At 40.0% G+C, this 14,585-nt stretch overlaps 1 protein-coding gene and 1 long non-coding RNA gene across 2 annotated transcripts; one reads left to right on the forward strand and one right to left on the reverse strand.

Moving 5' to 3' along the window:
- Positions 1 to 2,049: 2,049 nt before the first annotated feature.
- LOC106734282 (uncharacterized) lies at positions 2,050 to 4,771 on the forward strand. Its single transcript, XR_001369963.2, has 2 exons — positions 2,050 to 2,272; positions 2,808 to 4,771. It is a non-coding gene; the product is annotated as an uncharacterized LOC106734282 (long non-coding RNA).
- Positions 4,772 to 5,202: 431 nt separating this feature from the next.
- CLN5 (CLN5 lysosomal BMP synthase) lies at positions 5,203 to 10,348 on the reverse strand (the record flags this gene model as incomplete). The annotated part of the gene is given in 3 exon segments (XM_014585720.2): positions 5,203 to 6,078; positions 9,303 to 9,528; positions 10,183 to 10,348. Coding segments are annotated over 3 exon segments (904 nt in total), but the record flags the coding sequence as incomplete, so codon positions are not given.
- Between the last annotated feature and the right edge of the window lie 4,237 nt (positions 10,349 to 14,585).

Genomic DNA, 14,585 nt, shown 5'->3' on the forward strand with positions numbered 1-14,585 from the left:
TAGTTTCAAATCCATACTTGGTGGCTATGTTTAATATTAACGTTTAAGGTAGACTGGCATTTTTGAAGATAGAAGGTTTTAGGCACATAGAATCTATTCTTGCAATAAGTTTTGTTGCCTAAAGTGATAATAAAATTAAGTGTAGATTTATTTTTAAAGTTTTAAGCAGAAAATGGTTAAATAAAAAATAAGGAATAGGTTCTTTCTGCATTCAGATGAGAACTTATAAGACATTATTTAGAAATAGAATAAGCAGCTAGTTTAAGAGAAATATATCTTTGGATAACTCAATAGTTTTGAAGTATTGAATTATTTTCATCTTGTTTTAACAGCTTCCAAAAAATGTCAGTTAACCTTGGTAATTGGTGCTGTCTTAATATTATCAGGAAGAACAGGCATGATTAAAGATTAAATTAACTTCCTGCATTCTAAGAATTTTTTTGTACTTTTGGAGTTTAGGTTAGAAGGAAGGGGTTGTGTGAAGAAAGAACAGGCCTAAAAGTGGAATCCTTTAAGAGACTATGTGTAACCTGCCCCCCACATATCCTGAAAGTATGTTTAAGTTTATCCATTTATTTCATCCATGAATGCAAATGAAAGAAACAGCACCCCAAAAGGGCCCTGATTCCATAATCCACCCCCAGCTTCAGCCAACCCTGGATCATGGGCATAGGTTGCCCAAGTGTATTAGGAGACATCTCCAGACACAAACCTGGAATCTTCCCAGGCAGGTCAGTTTGCAGGGCGTTTCTGTTGGCCCCAGCACTCATGGGGAAGAGGGGGACAGAAAACAAGAAATCACCCCACCTGGTGGATGGCCACACCACAATCCCTTCTCATTCTCCTGACATCATGGGTTCGCACACATGCACCTGGCATGCGTTTAAAGCAGCCAGGTCTGGGACTCAAACTGCGGCTGGCTTTGGCTATGTGGGAATCCAGCGACATAACCGTTACATTATCTGCTGGTCCCTACTATAGGTTATAATGTTACCAAGCAGTCAGGAAAATACCACCTGCTTGCTGACACCTAACTTTCCTTTTACTCCAAAAGTGAACTGAGAGCTTACCTTAGAATTGGTTCAATAAAAGGATAAATAATTAACATCCTAACTTGTTTTAAATAAAGGGGGGAATCTAGAAATGAAAGTTTGAAGAGCAAGAAAGAACTTGGGCAATAAAAGGTAAATGTGAAGAAAATGCTGGAAAAAAACATCGGACCAGCCTATTTGTGAACAGGGAAAAGCAAGTGGGTAGTTTTGCAATATTCTTCATATAACCCACCAACAATTTATTTAAAGAACCATCATAAACAATAGTTACTAGATAATTCATTAAATGCCACCAGACCAGACTAAAACTGGATAGAGCTTCTAAATAAAGACTTCTGATTTTTTTTTCTGATTTTTACGGAGCCAATACTAATTGAGGGTTCTGAATATTTTAAGTTTAATATTTATCTTCACATTTTGACTGTTTTCCTCTACCATCAACCATGTACTAGATGATACTTCATGGGTATACTTAACCTAATACTGAGCCAGATTGAGATAGGGTATATTTATTCTAAAGTCCTAGTGTAATTCGAACTTGAGTGAAATGGTTTCTTTTAGAAACAGAGGAAACATCATACATATACAATTTAACATCTTAATAGAAATCATATATTTATACAGTAGCTCAAAGCAAATTCATGCTTCATTTTGAAGGCATGTTCTTAAATCACCTCCACATGAAAGCTCTATCTTGTATAGTTGATAGCTTTGATCAATTCTGAAATATTAATACTTCTGTAAATACTGTGGTCTGTGCTATAATCACCTGATCTATATAGTACTTTCACAGAATTTAATTTATTCATATTCTTAGAAACAAAAGAAAAATCTTGGATGCATTGTGTTTGTTTTTTTTATGAGTTTTTTTGCCAGGTGAGAAACCCCCTGGGGGGATGGTCACACTGCAATCCCTTCTCCATTCTCCTGGGATTTTAGACACACAAAAGTGGCCGGTGTGAGTTTCAAGCCTCTCAGGCTAGAACTCGAGCTGTGGTCAGCCATGGGGGAGTCCAATGACATAACCACTACACCATCTGCTGGCACCTTGAATGCTTTTCTAACATAACTCTCAAGAGTTGTCCTTTAAAAGTCAAGTGCCATGTACAATGTTCTCATTTGTTTTTCACTATGGAACCAAATTCTGTGATTTGCAGTAGAAATGAACTTTGGTTTCAGATTATTGTACAGCCTAGTTTTGAATAAGAGTGGATTCATAGGTCCCTATCTTGTATAGTTGATAGCTTTGATCAATTCTGAAATATTAATACTTCTGTAAATACTGTGGTCTGTGCTATAATCACCTGATCTATATAGTACTTTCACAGAATTTAATTTATTCATATTCTTAGAAACAAAAGAAAAATCTTGGATGCATTGTGTTTGTTTTTTTTATGAGTTTTTTTGCCAGGTGAGAAACCCCCTGGGGGGATGGTCACACTGCAATCCCTTCTCCATTCTCCTGGGATTTTAGACACACAAAAGTGGCCGGTGTGAGTTTCAAGCCTCTCAGGCTAGAACTCGAGCTGTGGTCAGCCATGGGGGAGTCCAATGACATAACCACTACACCATCTGCTGGCACCTTGAATGCTTTTCTAACATAACTCTCAAGAGTTGTCCTTTAAAAGTCAAGTGCCATGTACAATGTTCTCATTTGTTTTTCACTATGGAACCAAATTCTGTGATTTGCAGTAGAAATGAACTTTGGTTTCAGATTATTGTACAGCCTAGTTTTGAATAAGAGTGGATTCATAGGTCCAGCCTCTGGCACAGTCAATAGGGTACCATACTATAGAGCTAGACCCTATGATCCAATCATGGTTCAAATCCCCAGCCCATTCAGCTTGAAAACATTCTGGCACCTTTGTGCGTATGTGCCCAGGATCCTGGTGGGCTGGAAGACTGGAGGAAAGCAATCATTGTGTGACCAAGCTAGTGAACAGTGCTTCTGTCTTTGTGTACGCACATGATCTACCATGAATTAAAAAAAAAAAAATTTTCTAGAGAAATGAAGTGAGAACAAAGACATACAAAATACAAACCCAAATTTTATTCAATTTGACAGAAACAAATACTCCATATTGCTTTAACAGTTTCTAAATGCTTCCTATTAATACCTGTATTTACTTTTTCCCCAGACAATTAACATTTGGCACTGGCCCAAGGACCACACTTTGAATAACACTGAAAAATTTTTATAGCACAAATTCAAGTCAGCAGAACCTGGGTTCAAATTCTGACTCAGTTATTACTAGCAAGGTAGCCATGAAAAGACCAATTAACCTTCCTATGCTCCAGTTTACTCATCTGTATCATGTAAATAGCTGTCTGTGATTATGCTTTTATGATAATGTATTAATGTACTAACTTCTCAGCAAGAATAAATGTCAGCTGAAACAATTTCATAATTGGTATATTTACATACAGTATCTTATATGTTTTTCCATGAACAGAAAGAATGCATCCAGTTGACCATCCAGTACTTGAAGGATCCGGAAAGTGTATTTGATGGCCCTACTGGAAGCATTACCACTTGAAGTCTTTTAACAAAAACCTGTCCTTTCTGGGTAGTGCACCTTCTTCCTCTGCACTGGCGGCTCTAGTGGGAGGAGGGAGAACTATAGGAAACAGTGAAGGAGTAATAAGGTACTTATTTGCTCAGACATGTCTGCAGCCAGATTCTTCTCTGCCCCAGCTGTTTGAAGAACCCAGTGTTGAAGCACTGTGCTGTCAGCAAAGTCTCGGTGATTACAAAGCCCAGGAAAGATGGGCAGGTAAACTATATTGACAAGATCAAGGATGACAGTTTGTTCTCTGATTAATCATCATTGCTACCAATCATTTTGACCTTACTATGCCAAACATGCATGACTTCAATCTTTACCGCAATCCTGACAGTTGAATCATTTTAGATACTAAAATTAAGGTTTAGAGATGTCAAAGATTCTTAAATCACAAAAGCCAGTAATTGACTAGTTCCAGAAATGTGTATTTTTTAACTCTGTATTTACTATACCTGGAAACACAACCACTTCACTTTATTTACACTACTGTAAAAATTTTGTTTATTCCCATAGATTGAATCTTTTACCCTTTGGTGTCATGGAGCCAACTTACAAAACAAAAACTGAATGTACTGGCATAAATTTTATTCAGTGGCTGAGAAGTGGAGTAGCAGGAGCTGAACTCACAAATTGACTTCTTACCTGTCTTGAGCTGGGCAGTTTAAGATACAGCAAATAGGGTAAAACAGAATAGGGTAATAGAGGGAAGGAACAGAGCTTTTCTGGAAAACAGGGATTTCCTGGAATTCCAAACCCCTCTTCCTTTTTCTCCTTATTAAGTTGTTTGCAGCGCTATACTTGGTGATTGTTAACTGTCATGGCACTGGTGGGTGTGTCATTTAGCACATTCTGGGGTCTTTCAGAAGTCATTATGGTAGCCATCTTGGATTGCAGTGGTACAGTTGATTCTTAGAGGAAATACACTGTCTGATCTACACAGATGCAGTCTATTAAAAAAAAAATTAGGGAGGGGCTAGGGCATGGTATGAGCACAGGCTAAATGGGGGTGACACTAGGGTGTCCAGTTAAGTCTTCAAAGGTAGGTAAATGGATATAATCAGACTACTAGGATCTAGTTCCAAAGTTATAAAAGCTATAAAAGCTGTCGTCAGTCTAAACTGCCAAAAAGCACTTAAAAGAAAAATGAAATTACCATAACATGAAAATGTCACTGAGAGTATTTTTTTTATTGGCATACCATACTGCAACTTCAAAATATTGGCTCCAGGGCCAGCTGGTGGCATGGTGGTTTAGGCTGCTGGATCTTACATAGCCAAAATGTGAGGTTCAAGTCCCAGACCAAACTTGAAAACATGCATGTGGGGACCAGCAGATGGCATAATGGTTACATCGCTGGACACCCATGTAGTTGACCGTGGTTCAAGACCTGGCAACTTAAAACTTACTGACACATGTGCATGTGTGCCCAAAATCCCAAGAAGAGAGTAGAGATGGGATTGCGGTGTGGCTATCTGCCTGGGGAGGTGATTTCTGGCTTTCTGTCTAGTGAATACACATGCCCTATAGCAAAAATAAAAATCTCAAAAAAAAAAAAAAAAAAAAAAAGCACACACCTGTGCATTCATGCCCTAAATCCTGACAGTGGAGGGAAAAGGACTGTGATATGGCCACCTTGCCTGGGAAGCACTTCCTCACTTCCTTTCCTGTGAGTCCAGGTTCAAAGATCCTATTTATGTGACAATCTTAATAATTCTCTATATTCTTGGAAATTAGAATCAAGATCACCTAATGCGCTCACTTTAGACAATATAGTAAGAGTCATAGCTTCTTTCCAAGAGATATGTCTGGAGTTGATGATACGCAGCAATTCTGCCAATTTCATTTCACTTTCTCCCTAGGTGAGAAAGGCTAAGAAATCCACAAATGTACAATTATCTCCTGAAAAAACAGAGATGCTGGTATTTGAAGAAGAAATCAGCAGAATTAGTTTCACAAACCAGGGTATATTTTGTTTCTTTGAGGTAAAGGAATTTCTTCATATGTTATTTTAATAAAAGGGAATTTCATAGGTAAAAACCAATATTCAAAATTATAAAACAAATAGAACTGTCTATGCATAATCACTGAATCAAAAATTTCCAAGAGACTCAACAGAAATTCTTTAGTTGACAAATATGGTTTGAAAGGATAATAAAAATTTCTTATGGCTAGAGCAAGAGTCTTGTTTCCTGTTGGTCCAAAAACAGATGTTTCATTTCCCAAATAAGTAGGTTCTCCACTGTAAAGAAATATTCTTGTATAGTTGGTTTCTATCTTCTTGAACTCTGTTCCAAGTTCAGCCAACTTCTTATATGTCCTTAATACAAATTTAGAACAATCATAGGATTCAAACCATGTCTCTGCCCCTTTTTCTGGGCTGGCTTGGACAGTCCATGTCTCATAATAAATCCCTGTTTCATTGTCTTGTTTTACCCACTTTGCCATTCTGTTAAATGTGACTCCTAGTTAAAGAGAAAAAAAAAATTACCTATGTAAATATCAAAGCTAATCATATTGGTTTTGAGTAAAATATTCTAACCTGATTAAGACAATGGATATACATGAATAAATACTTTTTGGGGGCCAGCTGGTGGCATGGTTAAGGCGACTGGATCCGACATGGCCAACCTTCTGGTTCAAGTCCCAGACCTAGCAGTTTGAAAAACACCAGGAACGTGTGTGTGCCCAAAATACAGAGAGGACAATGGAGGAGAAGGAACTGTGGTGTAGTCATGCCTCTGGAGGGTTGCTTTCTCACTTTCCCTCTCTCTGTGTTTTTTTGGTGAGTACACGTGCCCTATAGCAACCCTAAAAAAATAAAATACTTTTTGGATTTCTCAAAACAGGTATCCAACCTTGGCCAGTTTTTATTCCATTCTTCAATGCAAAATGCACGGCTAAATTCCAAGCATCAGATACAGTAAGTGTGCAAAGGGAAGTCTTACCATACTAATTCTGTATCATTTAAGCTATGGTCAAAAGTCAAATTATACAAATGCAGAAGCTCTTTTTCTCTACCACACTCAACAAATCTTAAATTCAGAGGCAAGTAAGGAAAGTATAATAGGAAAAAGAGAAAAATTGAGTGACATGTGGAGCTTTTCTGTCACAAAACATAGTACGCCTAGAGTTAAGAATGGCTGCCTGGGGCCAGCTTTTGACATAGTGGTTAAAGCACCAGACTCCCACAGGGTCGATAGTGGTTTGAGTCCTGGACCCAGTGGCTTGAAAAATCAGGCTGGGTATATGTGTGCCTGCATGCCCAAAGTTCCAAGAGGAGAGAAGGGTTTGTGGCTTGGCCATCCCCCTGGGGGCTGATTTCTCACTTTCCCTATTTCTTTCTTTCTCTGTCTCTAGCGAGTGCATGTGCCCTATGGCAAAACAAAATTTTTTTTTTTTAAAGGCAGCCTTAGGAGCAGCTACTCCAGAAGAAGACATATTTTACCAGAAGCAGCACTATACCCATCTGCTTGAATATTTAGTATTTCCCTTTTCTTCATGTACTTGCAGCTACTGGGTTTCTGTTGAGGACCTCCCAGCCCATCACACAAATTCTTCTACTCTGTCAACTAAGCTGGAAGTGTTTCTGGCCAAGTTCATGGACTATAGACTCCAGCATGGCTGAGCCTCTCTACTACTGCCTTGCACCAGACCAGAAAAACCCCTCCACATATTTGGAATACATTGTATTGTTACCAAATACGTGGTTACAACTGTCATCCGGGCATTTATATTCCCTATTCAAGCTGGCCGCAACATTTCATTTTGTCATGTGTGCAGACTTTTCTTTGGTTACTCCAAGTTCAGTCCAACAAGTACATCTTTCATGTTCTGTAAAATGAATACAGAGTGGCTACGTTTATTGATTGTATGGAATTAAAATTTTAGAATAATATAAATCCAATTTGCTTACAACTAGGTTTACTGCTTTTAGTGTTCAACTTTGAAAAACTGCTGTGCTTAGATAATAATGCTTCAAAACACTACTTTGTAACATGGTAAATGAACAGGATTAATCACAGGGCAGTGGATGACTTAAAAGATTTAAGTGTTGGTATGTTACAAACTATTACAGAAAATAAAGGCCACTGTTTCATATCAATGTCTATCAGAAGGAGGGAGAGTTTTCAGGTAATGATGTAGGTGGGAATACAGGTGGCTTGGAATAAAAGAGCAACTGTTTATTAGTGAGCACTGTTCAGACAGAGATAGACTTTCATATTGTTGGAGTGATAAGAGACATAGCAATTAGAAAGGAGGCTGAAAGATTTAGGAAATAGCATGGTGTACTCAGTTAAAACATCCCTACTTACATTTAAAAGACTTCAGTTCTAGTCCTGGGTCTACTGTATACAGCTCTATGACCTTGTGAGATAGATAAGTCATATGACCTGTCTGAGCCTCCATTTCTCATTTGTACCAGGAAGAAGAGTATCTTATTCTCCCACCAAATTGAGTTAACACAGTTCAGAATACTTTGTGAAGAGGTAGAGAGCATAATCATTTCCTCAAATCCTGAGGTTCACTGAATAATTATCACCACAAACAGTGCTTCCATTTCAGGTGTTCCCACTTTTGGGGGAACAACAGCTTACTAGAGCTCTATAAATCACACAGGCAAGCTTACTGCCTTTAAAATACAGTGGTAGTACTATCCTCATTCTACACACGTGGCCATGAGCCAATAAGGTAGGTGCCCAAGATCACATTATGAGTTAGTGATGTGCTGCTGAACTTGTCTCATCACTAACCAGCAAAACAGCACATGCACCAAGAGTGCAGCTTTCTAATCCATCCAGAAGCATAGAAAATTTCAGAGACAAAATATCCAAGCTGCTCAAGGGGGCCTCACATGTCCAATAGCACATTTGGGGAGGCAACATACCTAAGTGGTTAAGCGAATGGTCTAAGGGGCCTGACTGCTGGGGTTAATGTCTCACTTAACAATGTAACTTGAACCTCTCTGTAATCAGTTTCCCCATCTGTAAAATGGAGATAATACCACTGTCTAAGGTGGTGGTTGTGATGGTCAATGATGGGATCAATGTACAGTGCTCAAAACACTGCCAGGCCTAGAGTACTCCATTTTAGTAGAGCTATTATGTCTCAATATGTTTTATCATCACTATTTTTTTTTTTCAGATAGCAGGTCCTTTAATCAGGCATTTTGCAGACTTCTGTTCACTATTTTAGTCAGAAAGTCTGATTTAATTGTACAAGAGAGATTTTATCATTGCATTTTTTTTTTTTTTTAAATTTCTACCTTAGGGCATATGCACTTACCAGAGAGAGTCAGAGAAAAGGGAAAGTGAGAAATCATCCCCCAGGGGGTATGGCCACCATAGCCATCCCTCTTCTATTCTATTGGGATTTTGAGCACACATGCATGGCATGATTTTCAAGCTGCCAGATCCAGGACTCAAACCAAGTATGCCATGTGGGAGTCCAGCACCTTTACTACTATGCTACCTGCTGGTCTTGTTAATTTTTTACCTTGGGAACAGAGGAGATAAGCTACTCATCACTCATGGGTGGAGTTCTGCATGAATAATAGTTTGAGTCAAAGTTCAGTAGTTCGAGAAGTACATTTTACATGACCACAATAAATAGGAAATTGCCACAGTGAAAGTAATTTTTCATTTGGATACTGATGCAATTGTCAATACTGCTATATTTTGAACCTTACCTGAGATTGTTGCTACCAGAGCTATTGTCCCGTTTTCTTTCCAGTGAGTATCGTCAATTCCTTCAAAAAAGCAGGCAGCTCCTTGATTACACCAGAAAGGGGCATTCATTTCAGGTCGGAGATGGGGAAATGTGCAATTGCCAAGCTGGAAAAGTTCATACCACTCCATCGTGTAATTCTTGCCAGTTATTGTGCTCCGGAATCCAATGGCATCATGCATAATTTTCTGTATAAAGACAATGCATGTATGAAAGCATTTGTGAAGTAGTGACCATGGGCCCAGGTAAACGGAAGGGAAAAGATGTGGGAGACCACAAATGCATATCGAGAACAAGAGGTCAGCTGCTCCTCTGCAGTGCTGCTATTCTCATGTCCACTCTGTGGCCCTTTCAGGCCCTCATCCACTCTAGTTTTGGCCACTGCAGCTCATCTCAGAAATGATGTGCACTCTGTGGACATGCTTATAATTTCCTTATGGCTTAGATTAAGTACAAGAAGCTTCCAGGTCAGCTTCAGGAAGGAACTTTCTGTATCTCATGAGGTGATGAGCTAACAAGGAAAAGTCCCCAAGAAGGCCTGGAAATTGAGGACTGCTTCCTGTCTGCCCTGCTTCTTCTTTTGGGCCTCTCTCATTTTCCAGGAACTAGGTACAGGAGTTGAGTTCAGATGCATAATATTACAGGGGATTAAAGGGATTGTATTTGTTACTGTCAGGATTACAAAATTTGATAACTGCTTTAAATTCATTTTAAATTTGTTGAGAGGAACACTGATGCCTAATTATGATCACAAGTCAGCCATGTGAATAGTAATTAGTCCCTTAAATCAGTAAGCAAGTCATTTCATTAACCAGAGTTATAAGATCAAGATGGATCCTTACAAAATGGCCCAGGAGGTCTCCATATTTAAATTCCCAGACTGGGGTTTGTAATCGAAAGACTTCAATGATGTCATCACTCTTCATAACTGGGATAGGTGAGCCAGTTGGACAGAAAGTGTACTTGGCTTGACAATAAGGATCTGGCTCAGGACGGAATGAAAAGCGTCTAAAAGAGAAAAAAGAAAAACCATTAACTTTGGATTCTAGCAGGAATTTGGTACTCACATTTTAGAATCTAGTCATTTATTTTTTGCTATAAGATACATGTGTTCACCAGGGAGACGACAAAACACAGCAATCCTTCCTCCTCCATGTCTCCCTCATTGGTATTTTGAGCATACACACATACACACACATGCATGCACGCAGGCACACCTGATGTGTTTTTCAAACCCACTGGGTCTGGGACTCAAAACTGCAGTCAGCCATGAGGGATCCAACTGCCGTAAGCACCAGGCCATGAGCTGGCCCTACTGTCTAGATTTCAATTTCACTGTCAATAACATTTTTAGGGAAAACATTCAGACCACAGTGAATAAATACGAATACACATTTTATTTGTTATCCTGGGACAAACTTCAGTGATATCTTATGTCTTTAATAGCAAATGATAAATTAAAAACACTTTGACAAATGTATCATTCCCTGTTCTCTATTCCCATTGTGAGAACTTTGAAGACAGGGACCATGTCTTAAAATGTTTATAGCTCCAGAAATTATCATAGTGGACAGATACAAATATTTACCGAATACAGGAATATTTTTCCAATGCATTAATTTTCCACACAATCCAGTAACAATGGTATTAAGATTTTTCAAAGATAATGATTAAAAGAATATATTTTATATTTTTCTAAGAAATAGAGACCAGCAGATGGTGTAATGAATACATCACTGGATTCACATGTAATCAGCTATGGTTCAAATTCCAGACCCAGTGGCTTAAAATGCACACTGGACTCATGTGCATATGTGCCCAAAATCCTGAGAGGAGAATGGAGGAGAAGGAATTGTAGCATGGCCATACCCCAGGGGGTGATTTCTCGCTTTCTGTCTTATCTGTCTCCCCAGCAAATGCACATGCTCTATAGCAAAAAAATCTCTCTTAAAAAAAAAATATTTATTCAACCAACATTTATTGAGGATCTGACATGGGCAGGGTACTATATGAGAGGACTTCAAACAGTCTGTGGAAAAACAGTATTACAGTTCAACTTTATTTTGGTACAAAAATTTTGCTTGAAATTCATGTGCAGTATTCAGAATATGCACTTTCCATGAGCTTTTTAAGTTCCTCTCATACTAGGAGGGAAACAAAAATTCAACCATTGTTCCCTTCCTCACAGACCTTGGATAAAGGTTGGGAAGACATGAGACAAGTAATGAGGTATGGGATGGCAGGTGCCAACCAAAGAAAGCGGGTCCTGTGAGCACAAAAGGGGGAGAAATAATTTTCACCTGGTGTGGGGTGAATGTGGTGGAGAGGGCCAAGGAAAGGATGAAGACCTAGTGTTGGATGTTAAAGGACGTGAGAAGGTTAGGACGGGAAAGGAGAGAAAACACTGCATGTGTCATAGGCAAGCATGACACATCTGAAGGGTTTCCTTCATAGGTACACTAAGACTAGACTTCAGGCTTCAAGGCAGGAGACGAGAGTGGAGAGGCAGGCAGGGTCATTGTTTTGTCATTTTGTCCCTAAGCAAGTGTGAACAGTAACCCCCAGAATCCCACAACTGCAGAGCTAAGCCACAAGTAAGCTTAAAGAATTTTAAGTAGATCTTATAATACAGAATTGCTATGAAGTAAGCCTTATTTTATGAACTAGAAGAAAGCAGGGCAAGAGGCCACATAAAGGCCAAAAGGACCAGTTCAGAGGGGACTGCAGTAACAAAGGCAGGAAGAGACCTGTGATGGCCACAGCAAGGGAAGAGGGGGTGCTAAGGCAGAAATCAACTTGACACTTGCTAGTCACCTTTTATCCCTGGCACTGGGAGAGAGAAAAATGAGACACAGCTTCCATCTTCTAAGAAGATTAAGATTCCTAAGGGTATAGCCAAATCTGTTTTACAATTCTAAAACATACATGTAAGTTTTTATTTTAATCTAAGAAGTTAACATCTTTTTTTTGGGGGGGAGAGATTTTTTTTTACTATAGGGCGCGTGCGCTCGCCAGACAGACAGAGAGAGACATAGAGACAGAAAGCGAGAAATCACCCCCCAGGGGGGATGGTCACACCACAATCCCTTCTCCTCCATTCTCTTCTTGGGATCTTGGGCACGCACGCACACGCGCCCGGCGTGAGTTTTAAGCCACCAGGTCCGGGACGTGAACTGTGGCTGACTATGTGGGAGTCCAGCGACATAGCCATTACGCTAACTGCTGGTTCCCAGAAGTTAACATCTTAATGGGAACTAAAAATACTAACAATTTCTTCAAGTTTATGAGATTTGGGCATGTTTCTATAGTCTTACCTGGTTGAAACAAGTATATAATTTCATATAGTTTCACTTAACCACAGTGAAGACTGGTTTATATTGTAGAACAAAGGTAAATTTAAAAGCATAAGTCAAATGAGTTAAAGATTATATTCAACTAAAAGTATTAAATGGGGGCACAAACTTAATAATGCCTTTTTAGACGTTTTGCTTTTATATTTGTCATAGGGTACGGGCACTCACTGGAAAGAGACAAAGAGAGAAAGGGGGAAAGCACCCCCCGAGGGTGTGTAGCCACACTGAAATCCCTTCTCTATTTTCCTCCTGAGATTTTGAGGACACATACACAACCCCTGGGTGAGTTTTTCAAGCCACCAGATCTGGGATTCAAACTGCCTAGCCGCCAGCCATGTGGGCTGCAGCTGCCTTAACCATCAGGACACCTGCTGGTCCCCTTTTGTAGACTTTTAAAGAAACATTAAGAAGCCATAATCAAAATCTGACCAAGTATTAAATAACTGAGATTTACAATTTTTCCCTTGTTTTATTTTATTTTATTTTTTTTGAGAGGTTTTTGCTATAGGGCGCGTGTGCTCGCCAGACAGAGACAGAGACAGAAAGCGAGAAATCACCCCCCAGGGGGAATGGCCATGCCGCAATCCCTTCTCCTCCATTCTCCTCTCGGGATCTTGGGCACACACACACATGCGCCCGGCGTGAGTTTTAAGCCACCGGGTCCGGGACTCGAACCGCGGTCGACTACGTGGAAGTCCAGCAACATAGCCATTACGCTAACTGCTGGTCCCTTCCCTTGTTTTATTTAATACTTGATTTTCACTTCTTATGAACGGCATTAACGTTTTCAAGAAAACCAGCTTCAACCCTAAATTTTTTTTCCCACTATTTCAAGTGAAAACAAAGAAGTGGTGCAAAACCATCTGGTGAGCAGAATGCACACATTCTTAATTGGGTCTGACATCAGGTGGCATTTACTAGATTTAATCCTGCCCACCGACCTATGAAGTAACTGTTACTTTCATTCCATTTTCTGACTGGGCACCGACTAACTTTCGCAAGATCACATAGCTTGGTATTCCTTCTGGAAGAGAAATGTAATACACTGTAAAGTTATATGTGATTCAATGTAATATAAACAAGACTATAAATTAAAAAAAGGAAACATTTACAAAATTTTTAAAAATTCAAATAAAGAAAGGTCACATAGCTCATGATGATGGAGCCAGGTTTGATCGACTGCAGTCGGAACCCACTACTTGCTCTGGACCACGGAGGTTATCATTTTCTCAGGCGAAACGCTGTGTGTTTTCAAAAGCAGGTCTCCCCCCCTCCCCCCAAAAGCAGGTCTTTGCGAGCTGCTATTGACACCATGTTGGTGTCTACAATCCAGCTACCTCTTGCAGCCTTAAGCTATGGGTGCGGATCCTCTTCTATGCCAGAGGCTCGAATCACCCCACAGGATTACTACCTCGGTCCTCCACTCAGGATCAGCGTCCTACCTTCGGGTTGAAGAAAGTGAACAAACCAGGTGCGCAAGCTTCCCGGTTCGCCACAGCCTGAGAGGGGTTCCCAGGGGCCCAGGACTTTTAGGGCCGAAATCGGGAATCCCTGTGCAAACCTGGGTGAGTTGGTCACCCCATGAATTAAGCCAAATGGTACGCAGCAATAACTAATGATCATGTACGTAATAAGTAATACATGCGGCACTTGGTCTTTCCAATCTAGTCAAGAAGCCAGTAAGATGTGTCTAAAGTCGCTCCATAAAACAATACTCTTTTTTTTTTCCCCTGGATTGGGGCCGCCCTGATACTGGCTCCAGGGTCCGGGGAGGAAGCACGGTCCCAGGGCGGCGCCCTACGAGCGGCTATCACCTCCAGTTCTCAACTGCGCTCTGAACTGCGCTCCGAGCGTCACCGAGCGCCGCCTCCGCCGCACCGGGACACCAACAC

This window comes from Tupaia chinensis, unplaced genomic scaffold, assembly GCF_000334495.1.
Source record: "Tupaia chinensis unplaced genomic scaffold, TupChi_1.0 Scaffold000013_1, whole genome shotgun sequence".
Classification (NCBI taxonomy): Eukaryota; Metazoa; Chordata; class Mammalia; order Scandentia; family Tupaiidae; genus Tupaia; species Tupaia belangeri.